The sequence below is a fragment of the Papio anubis genome, chromosome 5 (assembly GCF_008728515.1).
Source record: "Papio anubis isolate 15944 chromosome 5, Panubis1.0, whole genome shotgun sequence".
Lineage (NCBI taxonomy): Eukaryota > Metazoa > Chordata > Mammalia > Primates > Cercopithecidae > Papio > Papio anubis.
This window is the reverse complement of record NC_044980.1, coordinates 39,648,471-39,671,772: the sequence shown is the minus strand read 5'-3', so window position 1 is coordinate 39,671,772 and position 23,302 is coordinate 39,648,471. Positions and strand designations below refer to the sequence as shown.

At 42.0% G+C, this 23,302-nt stretch overlaps 1 protein-coding gene across 2 annotated transcripts; it reads right to left on the bottom strand.

The window, feature by feature from the left end:
- Window positions 1–7,887: 7,887 nt before the first annotated feature.
- On the bottom strand, window positions 7,888–22,729 carry CARD6 (caspase recruitment domain family member 6). Of its 2 annotated transcripts, XM_003899613.4 has the most exons (3): window positions 21,662–22,723; window positions 19,615–20,169; window positions 7,888–11,073 (listed from the first exon to the last, which is right to left on the bottom strand). In XM_003899613.4, the coding sequence occupies exons 1-3, from the start codon at window positions 21,942–21,944 to the stop codon at window positions 8,798–8,800; spliced, it is 3,114 nt and encodes a 1,037-aa protein (XP_003899662.2). In that variant the 5' UTR covers window positions 21,945–22,723; the 3' UTR covers window positions 7,888–8,797. The 2 variants fall into 2 exon arrangements, with proteins under 2 accessions (XP_003899662.2, XP_021795026.2); XM_021939334.2 differs by lacking the exon at window positions 19,615–20,169 and having other exon boundaries at window positions 21,662–22,729.
- Between the last annotated feature and the right edge of the window lie 573 nt (window positions 22,730–23,302).

Genomic DNA, 23,302 nt, shown 5'->3' with positions numbered 1-23,302 from the left:
ATGTCCATGAAATCTTCACAATTTATGTTCCTCTGCTGAGGCTCCAGCTGGTCCCTCTGTTCAGGGTCCCTGACTTCCAGCAACACATTCCACCAGCTTTTGTGCCCAATTTTCCAGCAGGAGATGAATAATGAGTTTAATAAGAGTAACGAAAAAAAACCACCCCAGCCAGGATTCTTGGCCTAGATGGAAATATCTTTCTCTGAGCACCTGAAAACAGGCTTTTCGCCCAGGCTATATCTGGGTTTTTAACAGTAAACCCCTGTGATCTGCCTCAGCAGGGGTTCCTGTTAAGAGGCAGATTTCTCAGGTCAAGCACAGTGGCTCACTCCTGTAATCCCAGCACTTTGGGAGGCCAAGGCAGAAGGATTGCTTGAGTCCAAAAGTTTGAGACCAGCCTGGGCAACACAGTGAGACCCGGTATCCACACACAAAAAAATGAAAATTTTAAAAATGAAATGAAAAAAAAAAGGCAGATTTCTCAGGCCCACCCCAGACCTAGTGAACCAGAATCTCTGGGTGAAGCTCTGCAATATGCAATTTTAACATCTACCCTATACAATTTTTACACACACTCAAATGTTAAAACCACTGCTTTAGATTTTTTTTTTTGAGACGAAATCTGGCTCTATCACCCAGGCTGGAGTACAGTGGCCCAATCTCAGCCACGGTGCAACCTCCACCTCCTGGGTTCAAGCAATTCTCCTGCCTCAGCCTCCCCAAGTGGCTGAGATTACAGGCGCATGCCACCACAGCCGGCTGATTTTTGTGTTTTTAGTAGAGATGAGATTTCACCATGTTGCCCAAGCTGGTCTCAAACTCCTGACCTCAGGTAATCTGCCTGCCTCGGCCTCCCAAAGTGCTGGGATTACAGGTGTGAGTCACTGAGCCGGGCCAGGAGGGTATGAAGAATACTGACACCTTAGATTAGAAAAGACAATGTAGGGGCCAGGCACAGTGGCTTGCACCTGTAATCCCAGTACTTTGGGAGGCCGAGGCGGGTGGATCACAAGATCAGGAGATCAAGACCATCCTGGCTAACATAGTGAAACCCCATCTCTACTAAAAGTACAAAAAAAATTAGCCAAGTGTGGTGGCGGTCACCTGTAGTCCCAGCTACTCAGGAGGCTGAGGTAGGAGAATGGCGTGAACCTGGGAGGTGGAGCTTGCAGTGAGCCAAAATCATGCCACTGCACTCCAGAGCCTGGGTGAGAGAGCTAGACTCTGTCTCAAAAAAAAAAAAAAAAAGAAAGAAAATACAATCTAGGCCGGGCTCGGTCTAAGAGGGCAGATCACCTGAGGTCAGGAATTCGAGACCAGCCAGGCCAACATGCTGAAACCCTGTCTCTACTAAATATACAAAAATTAGCTGGGTGTGGTGGCACGTACCTGTAATATCCCAGCTACTCGGAAGGCTGAAGCAGGAGAATATCTTAAACCTGGGAGGCAGAGGTTGCAGTGAGCTGAGATGGCCCACTGCACTCCAGCCTGGGTGTCAGGGCAAGGCTCTATCTCAAAAAAAAAAAAGACAAAATGAAAGAAGGAAAAGACAAGGCCAGGAGCAGTGGCTCACACCTGTAATCCCAGCACTTTGGGAGGCTGAGGCGGGTGAATCATGAGGTCAGGAGTTCGAGACCAACTAACCAACATGGTGAAACCCCATCTCTACTAAAAATACAAAAAAGTTAGCTGGGTGCAGTGGTGGGTGCCTGTAATCCCAGCTACTCTGGAGGCTGAGGCAGGAGAATCGCTTAAACCCAGGAGGCGGAGGTTGCAGTGAGTCCCGGAGGTTGCAGTGAGCCGAGATCACGCCACTGCACTCCAGCCTGGGCGACAGAGCAAGACTTTGTCTCAAAAAAAAAAAAAAAGAAAGAAAAAAGAAAAGTCAAGACAGTCTACAGTCTAGTTTATGGAATAACAGAAATCTTTATGGCCTTGCAAGGTTTTTGGTGAATAAATTTTTTTAAAAACATGAAGAAGATAAATCTTTATGGCCTTGTCAACCTCAGTTATAAGCAGAGAGGCTCTCTAATGGAAAATGTTAATCTGGGAATACAGTGTGCAATGGGAACAGGCATGTCTTGGTAAACTATGTATTTGGGGAGGAAAAGGAAGACAAAGGTTTTTAAAGGAAAGAATGAGGAGGATTATATAATTGTTTTGAGATAATTACCTTTGGCTACAAAGATCAGTAACAAGGGTGACAGCAGTCCAAGGTCAGATAGACAGTTGCTAGGCAGATGTCCTTGTAGTAGTATTTTTTTTGTATAAGGTTGAGATGGTCTTTGTGCAAGATTATGTTTTTTGTAGTCTTTTTTGTTATTAGGCATAATACATGAGACTTCTCTCTCTCTCTCTCTTTTTTCGTAGACACAGGTTTTCGCCATGTTAACCAGGCTGAGTTTGAACTCCTGGCCTCAAGTGATCCACCTGCCTTGGCCTCCCAAAGTGCTGAGATTACAGGCCTGAGTCACCATGCCCGGTTGAGAACTATCTCTTTTTTTTTTTTTTTTTTTTTTTTTTGAGACTGAGTCTCGCTGTGTCACCCAGGCTGGAATGTAGTGGCGCGATCTCAGCTCACTGCAACCTCCGCCTCCCAGATTCAAGGGATTCTCCTGCCTCAGCCTGCTGAGTAGCTGGGATTATAGGCACGCGTCACCATGCCTGGTTAATTTTTGTATTTTTAGTTGACACAGGGTTTCACCAGTTTGGCCAGACTGGTCTCAAACTCCAGACCTCAGGTGATCCACCCGCCTTGGCCTCCCAAAGTGCTGAGAATACAGGCATGAGCCACCACGCCCAGCCGAGAACTCTCTCTTTATGGCTTTCCCTCGCTCCCTTTTTCAGGGTTTTCTTAACGTTAGTGACTCCATTTTGATTCTGATAACTTTCACAGCTTTCATGTGTGCTTTAGGGTAAGGAGTAGCCATACCCAGATCACAATAGCAACATTCCTTTATCAAACGAGTGTACAATCTAAAAATTTTTTGTCATTGAAACATCATTCAAAATTTGCTCTTCAATTTAGACCATTGCTACCACTCCCCATCACTAAAATAATGTATCGTCTATAAGTAGTAAATTGTGATCAATGTTTGTTTTGGGGTACTATCTGTTGACTTTACCTGGGCCTCTTTCTTTTCTTTTCTTTTCTTTTTTTGAGACAAGATCCCACTCTGTTGCCCACAGTGGAGTGTAGTGGCACGATCTGGGCTCCCTGCATCCTCAACCTCCCTGGCTCAAGGGATCCTCCTACCTCAGCCTCTCAAGCAGTTAGGAGCACAGGCACATGCCAACACGCCCAGCTAATCTTCTTTACTTTTGGTAGAGATGAGGCCTCACTATGTTGCCCAGGCTAGTCTCAAATTCCTGGGCTCAAGTAGTCCTCCCATCTCGGCCTCCCAAAGTGCTGGGATCACAGGTGTAAGCCACTATGCCCAACCTGGTGTTTTTGATATTCTACAATATTGTGATTGACTGTTTCTCCTCCTCTTATTCCTGGATGCACAGTCATGCCACTAGTAACTGCATTTCCCAACCTCCCTTGCAGCTACATATGGCCATGACCAAGTCTGAGCCAATGGGAGCTGATTGTAAAACATCTAACATTTCCAAGTCATCTCTAACTTAAAGTCAAGTTGGTCCCTCTGAACTTTGCCTTTTCTCATTGTTTTGTAAACTGAATCAAAGAAATGAGAAAGACCAGCTTCATTCATACAGAACAGGATGATGCCCAAGGAAATGGAAGAATAACAAACCAGAAGGAATTTAGTTATTGATTAACCCTACTAAGAAAAGTTGCTCCATCAAACTAGACAGGCTGAAGTGTTACATGAGAGAGAAATAAGTTCCCATAGTATTTAAGCCATTATACTTTTGCCTTATTTTTACTACAGCATTTTAGCCTTTACTCTAATAAATACTAGTAGCTAATTAGCACTTAAAGGCACTGGTATTTGTTAGAGTAAAGGCTAAGATGTCCTTAGCTAATTAGCACTTAAAGGCACTTATTAAGTCAGACTGAACCACTGGCAATCAGAATGATGTTTATCTTCCCCACCAAATATTTTGGTTCTGTGAATCCTATATAGCAAACACCTTAATCACAAGAAGAGACCATGAAAAATTCAAATACCTAAGAAAATGTAGGAGATCAAGTGAAACAGGCAAAACCTAGGTTTATGAAGCTAATTTGATTCATTAAATGCACAACTTTGCCCAACACCCAGTCTTTGTATCACATTGGTATGCATGCCTTTCAAGCATCTCAACAAAGAACACAATTTTTTTAATGTTAAAAAGACAACTTTTATTTACTTTCTTGTACAAAATATAAATGAATTTAAGACGTTTGAGACAGAATTTTCAGGCCCAGCAGGGTGGCTCATGCCTGTAATCCCAGGACTTTGGGAGGCCAAGCTGGGAGGATCACTTAAGCCCATGAGTTCGAGACCAGGGTGGGCAATACAGAAAGAAGAAGATAGGATTTTCAGGTGTCGAAAGTGGTAAATCATTGAGTGACATCTGCTTACAAAAACAGTCAAGTACAAACTTGAATGCTTTCAATGTAGTAAATAATATATATATAATGTATACATATATAAACAAGTTTTTGTGTTTTGTTGTTGTTGTTGTTGTTTTGAGATGGAGTCTTGCTCTATCGCCCCAAGCTGCAGTGCAGTGGCACCATCCTGGTTCACTGCAACCTCCGTCTCCTGAGTTCAAGCAATTCTCCTGCCTCAGCCTCCCAAGTAGCTGGGATTACAGGCATGTACCACCATGTCTGGCTAATTTTCGTATTTTTAGTAGAGACGGGGTTTCACCATGTTGGCCAGACTGGCCTTGAACTCCTGACCTCAGGTGATCCACCTGCCTCAGCCTCCCAGAGTGCTGGGATTACAGGTGTGAGCCACTGCTCCTGGCTTATAAACAAGTTTTGAGTTTTTCCATGTTTGACTGAGTACAATTGGACTTGTGCTTTATGCAGCGGTACTCTTAAAATGTTGTTTCACGTGCTGAATTCAGGCTTTTTTTTTTTTTTTTTTTTTTTTTTTTTTTGTGAGATGGAGTCTCACCCTATCGCTCAGGCTGGAGTGCAATGGTGTGATCTTGGCTCACTGCAACCTCCGCCTCCCCAGGTTCAAGCAATTCTCCTGCCTCAGCCTCTGAGTAGCTGGGATTACAGGTACCTGCCACCATGTCCAGCTAATTTTTGTATTTTTAGTAGAGACGGGGTTTCATTATGTTAGCCAGGCTGGTCTCCTGACCTTGTGATCTGCCTACCTCGGCCTTCCAAAGTGCTGGGATTACAGGCATGAGCCACCGCTCCTGGCCCAGACTTTCTTAATACACCTGAAAAAACCAACATTTCATGCTATCTATACTGCCTACTCCTAACACTATGTTTGACTTTGACACATTCAACCCTAGTACAAACTCAAAAATGTAATTGGCTACCTGTAAACATTCCACAGCCTCGCACATAATAGATGCTCAATAAATAAATGTTAGAGACGGAAGAAACAAAAAAAAGAAAAAGAAAGAAGAATGGGATGGAAAGAGAGGAATCTGCTGGATGTCTCCTGCTTGCCCCTGCAAATCCACTGTCCATTCTGCTCTAAATCCTAAAAGGCTGGACTACATGGGCTGCCTGGACGGGCTACCTTACCCTCTGGCTTCTGACTGGGTTTGGCCAAGGGGATGCACCAGCAGCAGACCAGAGGTAGGGAGGAGATATTTATTTCCTTCAGGTCACTCACTGTAGCCTGCTGTATCCCTCAACGAACTAGACCCAAGGCCATTTCCAAACAGCTCTTCTGATTGGGGAAGGTACTTTCTTCTCTTCTATAGAGTGCTTTTACCGGATCCAAGGTACTGCACTCTCCTTTGCATTTTCTTTTCCTTTATCTTGTTCAGTCCTTTAGAAATACTTCCTTTAGGGCCAGGCACGGTGGCTCACACCGTGTAATTCCAGCACTTTGGGAGGCCAAGGCAGGCAGATCACTTGAGGTCAGGAGTTCAAGACCAGCCCAGTCAACATGGTGAAACCCTATCTCTACCGAAAAACACAAAAATTAGCTGGGCTTGGTGGTGCATGCCTGTAATCCCAGCTACTCGGGAGGCTGAGGCAGGAGAATCACTTGAACCCGGGAGGAGGAGGTTGCAGTGAGCTGAGACTGCACTCCAAGCCTTGGCAATAGAGTGAGACTCCATCAAAAAAAAACACTCAATATTGATTGTTTAATACATGTACAAAGGAAATATATTGTGATAGGATAATGTTCTCAAGGATTAATTATTCCTTTTCAAAGACCAGCTCTCATTCATTTGTCAATATGACTTTTTCTTTTTTGATGTACTTGAAGGTACTTTTTTTACACATAAAAGACTATTTGGGGGCTACTGTAGTGCTTTAAATTAAGAAATTTTACTAAAGTTACCAATTCACAAACTGAGGCTAAGTTCAATTTATAAACGGTATTATTTTATTCTTAATCTAGTGAATTTTAACACCCATTTTTAAAGTGTCCTTTTATCCATACTTGATGTCATTTACAAACCTAGTTAACTAAATGTCACTTAAATATTTTAAATTTAATACACTATTTTTCCTTAATGCCTCTAACAAGCAGAATTTACCCAAATGTTTAGAATAATATGAAGCTAATAAAAATATAAATTCTGTGAATCTTAAGTTCTCTTTGACATTTCAATGTTTTTGTAAACTTTTGTAAACTTATCTTTTAACTTAAGAAAATTACAACTCTAAAATTGAAAACTCAATAACATTTTAAATTTTAATCATGAAGTATTAGTATATTAATACCAGAGTCTCTAATAAGTTCAATTTTCTTAACTGTTACAAATAGTTAAAATATTGTATTAGCCTGTTTTCACACCGCTATAAAGAACTACCTGAGGCCATGCGTGGTGGCTCATGCCTGTAATCCCAACACTTTGGGAGACTGAGGCAAGCAGATCACAAGGTCAGGAGTTTGAGACCAGCCTGGCCAATATGGCGAAACCCTGTCTCTACTAAGAATACAAAAATTAGCTGGGCGTGGTGGTGGGCACCTATAGTCCCAGTTACTTGGGAGGCTGAGGCAGGAGAATCGCTTGAACCCAGGAGGCGGAGGTTGCAGTGAGCCAAAATCACACCACTGCACTCCAGCCTGGGTGACAGAGCGAGACTCCGTCTAAAAAAAAGAAAGAACTACCTGAGACTGGGTGATTTATAAAGGAAAGAGGTTATTGACTCACAGTTCTGCATGGCTGGGGAGGCCTCAGGAAACTTACAATCATGATGAAAGGTGAAGAGGAAGCAAGGTAGCTTACATGGCGACAGAAGACAGAGAGAACAAGGGGGTAGGTGGCACACTTTTAAACCATCAGATCTCTGCTGGACGTGGTGGCTCACGCCTGTGATCCCAGCAGTATGGGAGGCCAAGACAGGTGAATCATTTGCGATCAGGAGTCTGAGACCAGCCTGGCCAACATGGTGAAACCACATCTCTACTAAATACAAAAATTAGCTAAGTGTGGTGGCAGGCACCTGTAATCCCAGCTACTTGGGAGGATGACGCAGGAAAATTGCTTGAACTTGGGAGGCAGAGGTTGCAATGAGCCAAGTTCACATCACTGCACTCCAGCCTCAGTGACAGAGTGAGATTCCATCTCAAAAAAATAAAAATAAACCATCAGATCTCATGAGAATTCACTCACTATCACAAGAACAGCACGGAGGAAACTTGCCCCATAATCCAATCACCTCCCACCTGGTCCCTTGTCCCTCCCTCAACACATGGGGATTACAATTCGAGATAAGACTTGGGTGCAGACAGAGCCAAATGGTATCAAATATGAAACAAACATAGATCTTTTCCAAAGTTAATGCCAAATAATTAATTTTATTGGTTGTTAATTCATTATTTCTACCTATAAGGGTCAAATGAGAGAGTTTTACCATTCAAGCAAATTGGGGCTATTAGCAGAAGCTAGTTGATTTAATCACACCAAATAAGCAGGGTTATCTGCTCACTGGCTGATATTGAACCAGAAACTTTTGACAAAGACATTTCTGGAGCAGCCAACAACTAAGACACTTTTTCAGACACAGAGGCAACTTTCGTCCTGTTTTACAGTTACTTTGCAATTAGAGACCCTAACCCCATTCTTCTCCAAGTGGGGCTGTCTCATAGAATCCCATTCCCTGGGTGCAAGCTATACATTATCTAATAATACTCAAGATTGGATTCAATTATCTACTGCTTGACTCTAGTCTTATTTTCATATTTTTCTTCTTGGTTATGAATACAACTCTCACAGATATCTTAAAGATACCCAATTCGGGCTGGGAGCGGTGACTCACACCTGTAATCCCAACACTTTGAGAGGCCTAGGTGGGTGGATCACCTGAGGTCGGGAGTTCAAGACCAGCCTGACCAACATGGAGAAACCCTGCCTCTACCAAAAATACAAAATTAGCTGGGTGTGGTGGTTCATGCCTGTAATCCCAGCTACTCGAGAGGCTGAGGCAGGAGAATCTCTTTAACCTGGGAGGCGGAGGTTGCAGTGAGCCGAGATCGTGCCATTACACTCCAGCCTGGGCAACAAGAGCAAAACTCTGTCTCAAACAAACAAACAAACAAAAAGATATCCAATTCGGTCATGTATATCTTTCTTTGTTTTACATGCTAGTGACAGTAGTCTTTCACCTTCATGGCAACTCTTCTGCTTACTATATGATTGGGATGGCCTGGGTAAAGGATATGCTTTATAGATCTCTGGACTTAGTTCTTTAATGCTTCCCTCCCCTCTTTGGCCCTGCTTTTGAGTGGTGTGCCTTAGCTTGTGAAGGATTGGTTGAAGATGACTTAGGTTGAGTGGGTCTGGGCTGAGAAGGCTTAGACTTGGGAGGCTGGGGCTGGCTTGGCTTAGGTTGAGTGGGCTTGCATGGAGAAGGTTTAGTTTGGGAGGGCTGGGACTGACAGGATTTTTTCTGAGAAAGTGTAGGTTGAGAGGGCACAGAATGGAACGGTTTAGGCTGGGAGTGTTTGACTGTGGATGGGTTGGACTGATCGGATTTGAACTGAGAGCTCTTGGATATGGGATAGGACCCTATTTGGAGAGCTGGATTTGAAGCCCTAACCTGCATCTTCATCTGGGCTCCTTGCTGAGAAGCAGGTCTTAGTTTTTGTGTGGCTCCTGCTGGTTGAAAGGACTGAGGATGAGGCTTTCCAATATGGGATGTTCTTATCAGTTTTCCAGTTGCTTCAGTTAATTCTGTTCCCCTGGTACAAGCTTGCTGAGGCCATGGCTTCCTTACTGCTCTTGCTGGCTGTGAACCCAGGGAATAAGAGTGACCTACCTGGGAGACTACTGTCCCAGACCTTTCAAGAGTTCCCATCGTTTGTGGTCTCTCAGGGCAGGCCTGTACATGCTGACAAATGGGTCTTGGCGGTCTCCCAAATGTTTCATTCAAGTGACCTCCCCGAGCAACTCTGGAAAATTTCAAGAATCTTTCACCTGAATAAAATACCTGGGGATGGAAGGATTGAATACCAAAACTTTTACCTCGGCCCCGGGCCCTTGCATTCTGAAAGGGCAAAGGACAGAACCACTTAGGTCTCTGCTCTGACCCAAAGGGGTGGCCCATAACCCAGGGGGCTTTCAAGGAAACATGGTTAAAGTTACCTCCAATTCTGGTTGGAAAGGGCCAGGAGTTCTCTAGAAGAGGCCTGAATATTGGGGTACCATAGAGATTCTGAAGATTCTGGCTGAGCTCACATTGAGTTCCAGGCTCTTGTATTGGCATTAGAGCTTGGCTTTTAGATGAGCTTTTTTGCTGACTGCGTCTTTGCTGACCCTCATCTTCAGCTGTTCCAGCCATGTCTTCTCCTGAGGGAACTTGAATTCTCTGAGTGTTTTCAAAGTCTTCATCTACCTGAATCCCCAGCTCCCTGGCCAGGGCGGCCATATCCTCCACAGACACACATCTGAGGGAAGAAGAGAACATCACTTCCTGGAGGGCAGCTTGAAGGCCCTCCATGTTCTTCCTTCTGTTCCCAGCATCTCCCCCTTCCCAAAACAGTAGCTGTGCTGGCTTCAAGTTCAGCATCCTCTGAAAAATTTGAGCCTCTTCACTCTCCCTGGCTTGGGGACTGAGAACAAAGTAACATCTTTCAATGGCAGCTTCTCCTAAAAACATTAGCAAGTCCCATTCCTTCTCACCTAGACAGTCAGTGAAAAAAAACACAGCTGAAGAAACTTCCATCAAAAAACCAAACTGAGTCCAAAAGCTTTCTAGATTTCCACGGAGATTAGCCAGAGCAACAGGCTTTTGGAAAAAACAGGGGTTTTCCTTTCTATCATCGTTATCAGGAAAACACCACGTTATCTCAACCAGGCCATCAGAGATTTGCCGGGGAAGCACCAAAAGAGGCAAATCTTGATGAAGAAAGATTTTGTGTGATTTCAACTGGGCAGGGCTGAGAAGTGTGTTGAGGATTCTGGACTTAGAGAAGCTACAGTATCTTAGACGCACAAAAGAGATGACAGGCATCTTCATGAGAGTCAGAAACTTTTCTGTCTCCCCTGTAGGCCCTCCTGAAAACTGTGTGGACTGCTTCTTCACAATGTCCTTCATGGCCCCCAGCATTAAGATACTTTTGTTGTTTTCTGCATCTGGCAGTAGCAGGGGAAGAGCAAACTGGCACTGATACATGTTTGACATGACTTGGCGTTGCAAAGAGCTATCTGAACACAGCATGGCGGCACAAAGGACATCAAGGGGATTAATCGTTTGTATGTCTCGAATTTCCAAATTCTCCACTCCAGGCAGCAAATCCTCCTTGCTATCTTCATCCAGAACCTTGTGCCTGAGGATTGAATCCCTAGCTGTCACGTCTAGTGCCTGAACTTTCATCAGGAAATTCCAGGCTAAGTCTGCTGGACTCTCCGGGGTCCACTTACGTCCTCGATCTAAGGAGAATTGTGTAACAAAATCTGGCAGAACCTTTCTGCTTCTATCCATGTTCAAACATAACAGGATGTCTTTAAACACCTTTTTTCTTTCTGTAGGAGAGAAGATAATAGTGAATGCCATGTTCAGAATCTCAATTTCCCCCATCGACTTCTTTTTTTGAGACAGTCTCACTCTGTCATCTATGCTGGAACCCAGGGGCATGATCATCATCCTGGGCTCAAGGGGTCCTACCATCTCAGCTTCCCAAGTAACTGAGACTGCAGTCACCTACCACCATGCCTGGCTACTTTTTATTTTTTTAATAGAGATGGGACCTTGCTATATCGCCCATGCTGATCTTGAACTCCTGGTCTCAAATGAACCTCCCAAAGTGCTGGGATTACAGGCATGAGTCACTGTGCTTAGCGTGACTTTTAAAATTAAATAAATAATCTGCATCATTTTTTGCTTTGAGACAGAGTTTGAAAGAAAACTGTCACCCAGGCTGGAGTGCAATGGAGCCATCTCAGCTCACTGCAACATCCACCTCCCAGATTCAAGTAATTCTCCCAGCCTCAGCCTCCCGAGTAGCTGGGATTACAGACGTGCGCCACCACACCCAGCTAATTTTTGTATTTTTGTAGAGATGGAGTTTCAACATGTTGGCCAGGCTGATCTCCAACTCCTAACCTCAAGTAATCCACCTGCCTCAGCCTCTCAAAATGCTGGGACTACAGGCGTGAGCCACCGTACCCAGCCCATGCTATTTTTTTTTTTTTTTGCATAAATGATATTATACGAAATAAATAATTCTTCAGCTTCTTTTCACTTAGTGGTATTACTTGCAAATTATTTCAAGTCAGCATACATACTGATCTACCTAACTCACTTTAGCTATTTCATGGTACTCCATGGTTTGGATGGATGTAACTATTTAACAATTGCCTATGGATGATCATTTAGGTTTTTTATTTTTAAAAAATGTGCTAACATTTACATGCAGCAATGCAAAAAATCTTGTTAAGGTTAAATTATATACATCTATGAGAAATACTCTAGGTTGATACTGGTTTTTTTTTTTGTTGTTGTTGTTGTTGTTGTTGTTGTCTTTTGAGTCAGAGTCTCGCTCTGTCGCCAGGCTGGAGTGCAGTGGCTCAATCTTGGCTCACTGCAACTTCCGCCTCTCAAGTTCAAGTGATTCTCCTGTCTCACCCTCCCTAGTAGCTGGGACTATAGGCGTCCGCCGTCACGCCCAGCTAATTTTTTTTTTTTTGTATTTTAGTAGAGACAGTTCACCATGTTGCCCAGGCTGGTCTCTAACTCCTGAGCTCAGGCAATCCACCTGCCTCAGCCTCCCCAAGTGCTAGGATTACAGGCGGGAGCCACTGTGCCTGGCTTTTTCCTTTTTTTTTGAGACGGAGTCTTGCTGTGTCACCCAGGCTGGAGTGCAGTGGCTTGATCTCAGCTCACTGAAACCTCCACCTCAGCCAGAGTGGCTCATGCCTACAATCCCAACATTTTGGGAGGCTGAGGTGGGCAGATTAGTTGAGCCCAGGAGTTGAGACCAGCCTGGGCAAAATGGTGAAACCCTGAACCACCTGGGTTCAAGCGATTCTCCTGCCTCAGCCTCCCGAGTAGCTGGGACCATATATATGGGTGCCACCACACCTGGCTAATTTTTTGTATTTTTAATAGAGATGAGGTTTCACTATGTTAGTTAGGATGGTCTCGATCTCCTGACCTCTTGATTTGCCTGCCTCGGCCTCCCAATGTCCTGGGATTACGGACGTGAGCCACCGCACCTGGCAGATACTGGTTCTTTCTTAAATTTATCTCTTGCTGAAGTTTACAGGAACTGAAGATTTTATTTCCTTCAAAGTTTTTCTCAGAGTTTACATGCTATACCCCTAATTTTTCCTGATCTCCCATTTTCCAAACTATCTTCTACCTTTTTTTTTTTTTTTTTTTTTTTTTGGAGACAGGGTCTTGTACTGTTACCTAGGCTGGAGTGCAGTGGTGCAATCTCTCCTCACTGCAGTCTCAACTTCCTGGGCTCAGGTGATCCTCCTGCCTCAGCCTTCAGAGTAGCTGGGACCACAAGTGCACACCATCAACCCCACCTAACTTTTCATTTCTTCATTTTGTAGAGACAGGGTTTCACCATTTTGCCCAGGCTGGTCTCAACTCCTGGGCTCAACTAATCTGCCCGCCTCAGCCTCCCAAAATGTTGGGATTGTAGGCACGAGCCACTCTGGCTGGCCTACCTACTTCTTTTAAATACAGAGATAGTGCATAACAGAGAGAGAAGATCAGATTGGATTTCCAACTCCTGACAGATGGCCAGCTAGTGTAAAAATGTAAAATTACCCTTAAAAATAGCCTTGAAGAAACAACAGAAGAGAAAAGCATGGATTTTAGGAATTAATAAAAGTAACTATAAGAAGCCTTTGAGTACTCTCAAAGTTGCTTGAACTGGTATATGTGTTGGGGCAAAAAGGTGAGGGGGAAGTTGAATCTAGCATGAAGAGTTCACAGAGGAAGCAGTGAGAGAGTAGGCTGCAGGACAGCTTTTAAGTTCTGCTTTTTCCTGTCTCATACTTTCCCTTAGGAAAGCAATTCTCTACTTCTTCAGCCAGAAATTGGTACCCATGGCTGGGTGCAGTGGCTCACACCTATAATCCCAGCACTTTGGGAGGCTGAGGTGGACAGAACACTTGAGGTCAGGAGTTTGAGACCAGCCTGGCCAACATAGTGACAACCCGACTCTATTAAAAATATGAAAATTAGCCAGGTGTGGTGGCAGGTGCCTGTAGTCCCAGCTACTCGGGAGGCTGAGGCAGGAGAATCGCTTGAACCCAGGAGATGGAGGTTGCAGGGTTGCAGTGAGCTGAGATTGTGCCCCTACACTCCAGCCTGTCATCTCAAAAAAACGAAAGACATCAGTACCCACAGTATCCAAGCCAGGTGTGTCCACAAGGTAATAACAGTGTCACTATGGAGCAGATCAAAGCAACAGAGTAGATGTATACACAAAACAGAGATGTATCTAATTAAGCACAGAGCTAGGTGAAAAAAGTATCAGGAAACTAATCTGTTTTATAAATTAAAAATTCATAAAAATAACTCCGCTAAGGCAAAAAGAAATAAACAGAGATTTCAGCTGCCACCCATGGAAAAGGAGTCTAAATTTTTAATTTAAGTGCAGTCAGGTTAATTGGAGACAAAAACAGACCAAAATACTATTCAGACTCTTGGGAGAAATATAACAATCTAGAGTATGACCTATTATATACAATGGATAGAACACAATCCAAAGCTAACAGACATAGGAAGAAGTAGGAAATGTAACTCATACTCAATGGACACTGACTCCAAAATGACCCAGATGTTACATTTAGCATATAAGAATTTTACAGTCAGGCACGGTGGCTCATGCCTGTAATTCCAAAACCATGGGAGGCTGAGGCAGGAGGATCATTTCAGCCCAGAAATTCAAAACCAGCCTGGGCAACATTGTGAAAACCCTGTCTCTACAAAAAATACAAAATTAACCAGCCATGATTTTCTGTGCCTGTAGCCCTAGCTACCTGAGAGGCTGAGATGGGAGGATGGCTTGATCCTCAGCCTGGGAGGTTGAGGCTGCAGTGAGCCAAGATTGCACCACTGCACTGTAGCCTGAGCAACAGAGCAAGACTCTGTCCCCGCCCCCCAAAAAAAAATTAAAATTAAGTCCACAATGAATGACTAAACAGGATTTCTCAGGAAAAAAAATAGAAACTACTTTTAAACAGGAAATTCTGGAATTAAAAATCACAATATATGAATTTGTTTAAAATCACTACTTGGGCTAACAACAAACTGGAGATGACAGAAGAAAGTAAATATCCAACCTGAAGAACAGGGAGAAAAAATATTAAAGAAAAATGAGCAGAGTCTCTGGAACCTGTAGAACAATACTTTTAAAACTCTAAAATTCAGGTACTTGAAGTCTCAGAAAGAGAGAAGAGAAAAAGTGAGAAAGAAAAAAATCTTGGTAAATAACAGCTGAAAAGTTTCCAAATTTGATTAAAAGTTTTTTTATAGATTCAGGAAACTCTGCAAACACTAAGAGAAAAAAAAATCACACCTAGATACATCAGAGTCAACTGCTCAAAAAAAAATTAAGAAAAAAATCTTGAAAACAACCAGAGATAAATGACTTAGCACTTATAAAATGACTGAAGATTTGGCATCAGAAACAATGGAAGCTAGAAGACAGAGAAGGCTGGGCGCGGTGGCTGACGCCTGTAATCCCAGCACTTTGGGAGGCTGAGGCGGGTGGATCACAAAGTCAGGAGATCGAGGCCATCCTGGCTAACACGGTGAAACCCTGTCTCTACTAAAAAGTACGAAGAAGCAGCTGGGCATGGTGGCAGGCGCCTGTACTTCCAGCTACTTGGGAGGCTGAGGCAGGAGAATGGCGTGAACCTGGGAGGCGGAGCTTGCAGTGAGCCAAGATCATGCCACCGCATTCCAGCCTGGGTGACAGAATGAGACTCCGTCTCAAAAAAAAAAAAAAAAAAAAAAAAAAAAAGACAGAGAAATGGCATCCATAACACGTTAAAGGCAAATGTTGTAGAATCCTATATCCAGCAAAAGCAACCTTCTGGAATGAAGGCAAAACAAAAACATCTTTCAATAAACAAAAACTAAGAGAATCTACCACCAGCAGACTTATACTAAGAGAAATAATAAATAAATTTTTCAGGCTAAAGGAAAATAATATAAAATGAAAACCTAGATCTTCAGGAAAAAAGAAAGGCCACAGGGAAAGGGAGACATATTGGTTCCACCCAATGGTTGAACCCAACTACAAGCTGGAGGGGGAAGAGAGTCAATTGATACTGTCTAAACAAGTTGACCTTCTATAGCGCAGAGCACACAAGGCAATAGTTTAAGTCTTTCTGAGACTTTGACACTGTGATATTTTTTACATAAAATTTTGCATGACAAAAAGCATGAAGACCTCCCTTTGAGTTAGAACTTTTTTTTTCAGTTCTCAGCTGCACAGACAAATATTACTTGAGAAAGAAACAAAGAATAGCCACATGCCTCCAGTCAACTAGAGTGGATGGGCGGCCATTAGACTTACATTACAGATCATAACTATATTATTATTAAGACTTCTCTTGATCTGTTTTGCTAAAGATGTTTGGTTGATTGTAATAATGTCCCCAATTAATGGCTTTCTGGTATCCATAGTCTTTGCTATCTTACTTTGCAAGAAGTAGAATTTGTTTTCCCCCAACCCTAAACCTGATTTGGCTTTGAGACTTGCTTTGATCAACAGAATGTGGCAGAAGTAATGGTGTTATGGGTTCTTTGCTATCTTACTTTGCAAGAAGTAGAACTTGTTTTCCCCCAACCCTAAACCTGGGTTGGCTTTTAGACTTGCTTTGGTCAACAGAATGTGGCAGAAGTAATGGTGTTATGGGTTGAATTTTGTCCCCCTCAAAAAGATATGAAGTCCCCCAGTACTGCAGAATGTGGCATAATTTTATAAACAGCATCTATATCTTTACAGAGGTAATTAAGTTAAAATAAGGTCTTGGGGGTGGGGAGGCCTAAATCAATATAATTGGTGTCTTAATAAAAAAGAAAAATTTAGACACAGAGACATGCACAGAGGATAGATGATGTGAAGAGACACAGGGAGAAAATGGTCATCTATAAGTCAAGGAATGCACGAAGCTACCAGGAGCTAGGCAAGAAGCCTGAGACAAATCCTTTCTTAGCACCTCCGGAGGGAGGATGACCCTGCTGATACCTTGACATTAGGCTTCTGGCCTTCTGAACTGTGAGACAATAAACTTTTGTTGTTCTAAAGCCAATCATTTGTGGTACTTTGTTACAGCAGCCCTAGGAAACTAATACAGATGGCATGATGATCGTTCTCAAGCTAAGACTCAGAAAGCCTTCACTACTTCTCTGTCTCCCTCCCTCCACCTTGCTCTCTCTCCCCTTCTCTCTCCTTTACCCTCATCATAAGAATATATTTGGCCATGCACAGTGGCTCATGCCCATCATTCCAGCACTTTGGGAGACCGAGATGGGCGGATCACCTGAGGTCAAGAGTTCAAGACCAGCCTGGTCAACATGGTGAAACCCCATCTCTACTAAAAGTACAAAAATTAGCCAGGCATGGTAGTGGGCCCCTGTAATCCCTGCTACTCAGGAGGCTGAGGCAGGAGAATCGCTTGAACCTGGTAGGCAGAGGTTGCAGTGAGCCAAGATCATGCCACTGCACTCCAGCCTGGGCAACAGAATGAGCCTCCATCTCAAAAAAAAAAAAAAAAAAAATATATATATATATATATATATATATATATACTGCATCTATTCTGAGAACAATCCCAGAGTAGCCTGCTAGAAGATGAGAGACCAGCCTTCAACTACCTCATCACACATGCATGAGTGAACCCAGGGAAGACCAGAGAACTGCCTAGCCAACCACAGACATGTGAACAATAATAAGCTCTCAGTGTTTGAAGTGACTGAATTTTGAGATGATTTGTTATGTAGCATTATTGAGGCCAAGAGTTCAAGACCAGCCTGGGCAGCCTGTTGAAATCCAGTCAGTACCTGATACAGAAAAAAAATTTTCATGAAAATAAAACAATATGTAAGAGACACACTGCAATATTAGAATGTTACCTATGGAAGAAACTAAATGAGAAATGCAGAAAAAAACAGAATAGATAAACGGGATTTTTGCAGAATAATGATGACACTATGCAATGAATTAATTAATTAATTCAACCCTATGCGCCAACTAAAATAAATAAATAAATAAAAATTAAGAATGGGGCCCCAAAATAATCATGTATTAAGAAGTTATTTGGGGGTGGGGTAAGAAGCATGGGTTGAATTATGTCCCTCACAAAATTCGTATGTTGAAATCCTAACCCCCAGTACTTCAGAATGTGATGTTATTCGGAAATAGGGCCACTGCAGATGTAATTAGTTTTAATAATGTTATTAGGGTGGGCCCTAATCCAGTATTACTCGTGTCTTTTATTTTGGCCAAAGGGATGCACACTCAGGGACAAGGCTATTTGAAGGTAAAGACATATCAGAGGGATGCTTGCACAAGCCAAAGAGTGTCAACAATTTCCAGCAAACCACCAGGAAAGCTAGGATCCTTCAGATCACATCCTTCAGAAGGAACCAACCCTTGTCCAGGCGTGGCAGTTCATGCCTGTAATCCCGGCATTTTGGGAGGCCGAGGTGGGTGGATTACTTGAGGTTAGGAGTTTGAGACCAGCCTGGCCAACATGGTGAAACCCCGTCTCTACTAAAACTACAAATATTAGCCAGGTGTGGTGGCACGCACCTGTAATCCCAGCTACTTGGGGAGCTGAGGCAGGTGAATCGCTTGAACCCGGGAGGCAGAGGGTACAGTGAGCAAGGTCGCACCATTGCACTCCAGCCTGGGTGACAGAGTCTCGCTCTGTCTCAAAAAAAAAAAAAAAAAGAAGGAACCAACCCTGTCAGTACTTTGATTTCAGATTTCTAGCCTCCACAAGAAATTTGTGTTTATTGTTTAAGCACCAATTTTGTGGTATTTTGTTACAGCATCCCTCACAAACTAATATAAGGTGTGATGAGGAAGAAATGACTCTCTTCCTACCCATAAGTGGATGACGAGTCCCCAAGATTTGAAATGAATGTGAGATGGTAGTTACATTTTCATCCTCTACTCAGAACTTAGTGATGTTTATTTTCCCAGGCAATATCACTCCAATGAAACACTTCTCATTTTGAATTTTCATTAAGAAATATTCAGATTTGGCCAGGTGCAGTGCCTCACACCTGTAATCCCGGCATTTTGGGTGGCCAAGCTGGGCCGATCACTTGAGTCCAGGAGATCGAGACCAGCTTGAGCAACATGGCAAAATCTCATCTTTACAAAATACAAAATTAGCCAGGCATTGTGGCGGGTACCTGTAATGCTAGCTACTCAGGAGGCTGAGGTGGGAGGATCACCTGAGCCTGGGAGTTAGAGGCTGTGGTGAGTCGTGATCATGCCACTGCACTCCAGCCTGAGTGAGACTGTGTCTCAAAGACATTCTTTTTTAAATAAGGAAATATTCAGATTCAAGATACAAATATAATTCTCATCAAGATGGCATTATGTGGACTGGACCAAGCCAAGTAACAATATTTTGGGATCTTAGCCATTTACTGACTGTTTTCACTTAAATAGTCAAACCCATAATCCCCACATCTCTCTGGTCACAAAGGCATTAAAATAACCAAAGTGATTTAACCTGAGGAATAGGTTAGCCTGAAATTAATGATTAGTAACTCCTTGTACGTATTATGGGAAATTAATGATTGGCAGCTCCTTATACGAACTACAGAAATTTACAAACTGACAATCAATATTTACTTTCGTGTATGCTGTCCATCATTTCGTAGGTCCTGGGAGCTCCTTTAAGTCAACACCTACCTCAAGGAGATTCCAGATCAGAGAGGCACAAGGAATTTCTTGGTAGTTGATTTTCTGCTGACATCTGTGCCTTTGTCATCCTCCTATCCCCATTACGTCATGGCAAGCTTATTAACTTATTAAGTTGTTGCCTAACTAACTATGCAAGGTATTTCCATACCTTCTATACTTTTCTCCTGTTCCTCCTCCAATGAAAGGTTGGTTTCTGATTCCTCATAACTTGGTTCTTCACCGGAGAACTCTGTGGTTTCTGAATTCTCAAAGTCCTCTTCATCATATCCAACGTGCTCTGGGTCATCATAAACCTCCTCTTCCACAGTGGCTTCTGCATCTTCAGGGAAGTCAACAGATCCTAGATATTCCTCTTTTCCTAAGTATAAAGAATCATCTAGTTCCTCATATCTCTGTCCATCCTTTATATATGTAATAGTTGCTGGAACTTCATATCCAACTTTCTCAACTGAATATGATAATGTGACTTCTGGCGTGTCATATTCCTTCTCATTCTTTCTGGCAGACAAAGCTGTTTCCCTATGACTAGTTTTCTTGTCCCTGAAAAACTCAGAGGTTTCCAAATCCAAGTGTTCCTTCTCACTGAAGAACACTGTGATCTCAGGGGTCTCAGGCTCTTTTATTCCAGGAGAAAAAGCATCTTCTGAATTCTTGCTTGCCTCCATAGATTGAGGAGGTACTATATTCTCATATTTTAAAACTTCTGCAAAGAAAAGAAAAAGAATTGTTTTTCCCAATTAAGAAAAAGAAACTGTATAATAGCTGGAGTTCCTGAGGCCTCAAAGCATCATCCCTCTTCTTTTTCTTTTTCTTTTTTTTTTTTTTTTTTTTTTTTGAGACAGAGTTTCGCTCTTGTTGCCCAGGCTGGACTGCAATGGCACGATCTCGGCTCACTGCAACGTCCACCTCCTGGGTTTAGGTGATTCTCCTGCCTCAGTCTCCCAAGTAGCTAGGATTACAGGCATGCACCATCGTGCCCAGCTAATTTTTGTATTTTTAGTAGAGACGGGGTTTCACTTTGTTGATCAGGCTGGTCTCAAACTCCTGACCTCAGGTGATCCACCTGTCCCGGCCTCCCAAAGTGCTGGGATTGCCCAGCCGCCTCTTATTTCACTGGAGGACAGAAATACCTAACACCTCCTATATAACTTGCATGTCAACATATCAACTTTCAGAACTTTCTTTTTTCCACTAAAAAATAAAAAATCAGATCACACCACTGTCTTGCTTAAAGTTTGAGTCCTTCCCAGCAACCTTCCAGGGTAAGTGAGTAAAACAAAAAATTTGAATCATATGAACAGTGTTTACTTGTGGACTTACTGTGACTCACAACAGACTCACGTCTCCTGGGGCCACTGCTAATGAAATCTGATCACAAATACTTTCTAATCAGTAAACAAACGGCTCTAATTTGGAATAGTGTGCTTTAGAAATAATAAAAAAAAATTTCTAAGCATATAAATCTTGTCCTAAATTAGCTATCATTAACATTCACCTTTTTAACTGAGCCTCTACCTCTAACATCCCTTAAAATAATTTTGAATGTTTTTTTAGATTCCTAGCAAAGGAGCTACACCTAGTCCTAATAGTAATTTACAGAATTGCTAAGCAACTGGAAGAATTGCTTTTTCGTGGACTACTAGTTATCTTTGAACCATTTAAGAATTAGCACTGGAACTGCTCCGGAAAACGGCTGCTGCTGGCATTCTTACCACCAAAAAAATGAAACTACTGATCTGCCATCTATGTGTTAAAAATTATTTTCCTTGTATTTTCAAAATGGCTATACTAAGTGAAAGATACAGCTTGTGGTCTTGGCACTGTAAATATCCATGAATTCACCTACTTGAAAAACAAACCCTGGATTGTGTTGTTATTAACAGTATTTTCCTTCCAACTGTGAGAGTTCAGCATGTTACGGTCAGTATAATGAGCAGTTTACGTTAGCATTCAAACAACTGCAAGTTTTGAGTACAGTCTGAAAAACAAATTATCGATTCCGTAAACCAATAAGATGTTAAATTTCAGAAACTTTTTAAATTCCAGTTTTTCCCTATTTCATATTTCAGTGAAAATTATCTCTGGAAAAAGACTAACAAAAATAAAAGGCAACAATTTTCTTTTTTTTCTTTCTTTCTTTTTCAGAAAGTCTGCCCCCTCCCTCTCACCCCGGAAAGTATACAAAGTCAACTTACCGTGCCTTAAGCCGCAAATGGCAGCGGACTGTGGAAAAGTACTAAATAAACACTTGAGAAAATGCTGACAGGTCGCCTCTCCCTTTTTCTGTACCAAAATTAACAGCTTCCGACTCTTCTTCAGGAGATCTGTAACATTCTCCAGAGTCTCATACTCTTCCTCAGAAATCAGCCTCCGAGAAGTTAACGTGTCTAAGATAGAATCAGGATCATGTTGGAGGATTTCAAGCAACTTTTTTCGTTCTCTTTCTATGATCTCTGAGGGAGAACTCTCAGTAGCCATTGTTCCTGTTTCCTCTAAACCAGGAAATGGATTATGACATCATCCTAATGAATAAGTAAAAGTTGAAAACAGAATGACAAAGAACAATTTTATTTGGCTAAGCTTTAACATGTCAATGATGCCTAGTGTTGGAGAGTGCAGATACAAGCACAGTGGGGCAACCCAGCTCAGAGCACTCTCTGATCCGGGGTCCTTGTGGATTATTTATCTGCTCTTTTGAAGGCTTGATAAATTCTCACCATGACTCAGATCCAGGGTCACCTCCTCCAAGAAGTCGCTCTTGAACTTCAGGTTGGACTAGGTATTCCCTGTTCATAGAACTATACTATGATGCCAAGATTGTAAATTATTAATTAATATTTGGTGGGCAATCTGGCAATATACAGCAATAAATAAATAAAGTTGAAGACAGATAAAAATAAAACTTCATATCCTTCAACACAGTAATTCCAGTTCTAGGAAATTATCTTAAGGAAATAATGAAGCAAATACCCAAAGATGTATGTACAAGAATCTGCATTATAACATTGTTTACAATAGTAGATAATTGAAAATAACCAAAATTGAGGTTTAGGGAATAAATATTGACATGTCGACAGTGAAACACTAAAGAACTGTTAAAAAGGATAAAGTACATCTCTACATATTGACAAGTAATGATATCCATGATATATTGCTATGGAAACAGCAAGTTATAGATCTCGTTTGTGTTTTAAAAAAGTTAATGTGTATACAGTATATGTATACAATATGTGTATACAGGTATACATTATATTTTAAAGAAGACAGTCAAGAGATATCCCAAACTTTAACACTGGTTATCTCTGAGAATATGATTACAGGGAAATTTATACTTCCACCTTAAACATTACTATTTAATATTTTATATTTTTGATTTTTTATTATATTTATTTTAAGAAAATTACCTGGTTGGTCTTTATTTACTCCTTCATAGTTCACAAGAACCTGAAAGCGATCTGCTCTGCATAACTAGCAACAGGATACTGGATGAATAAACTGTGATATTTCTTATAACATAATATTACATGGCATTCAAAAAGAATGAACTTCAGTGACCCACAATATAGAGAAATCATAATAATAGTGAGGAAAAACTGCAAATCCCAAAGGATTATATATAATATGACACCTTTTTTAAAAGTTCAAAATAAACACACACTTACATTTAAGGGTACACATGAAGTCATTAAAATTTTACAACACAAAAATCAAAGAATGATGAATATGAAATTCAGAATGATGGTTATCTCACATAAGGGAAGCTTGGGGATGGGATGGGATTGAGAAGGAGATCATGGATATCCTACAATGTAGGAGTTGGGCTTATCAGGGCTACT

What these genes read in the sequence shown, in the direction of transcription:
- CARD6 (XM_003899613.4), bottom strand. Translation starts at nt 21,944, where the DNA reads ATGGCTACTGAGAGTTCTCCCTCAGAGATCATAGAAAGAGAACGAAAA. An exon ending in CATTTGCGGCTTAAGGCACG is followed by an intron (nt 20,170 to 21,661) that starts GTAAGTTGACTT and finishes TTTTCTTTGCAG; the next exon opens with AAGTTTTAAAATATGAGAAT. An exon ending in ACAGGAGAAAAGTATAGAAG is followed by an intron (nt 11,074 to 19,614) that starts GTATGGAAATAC and finishes TCTCTCCTACAG; the next exon opens with AAAGAAAAAAGGTGTTTAAA.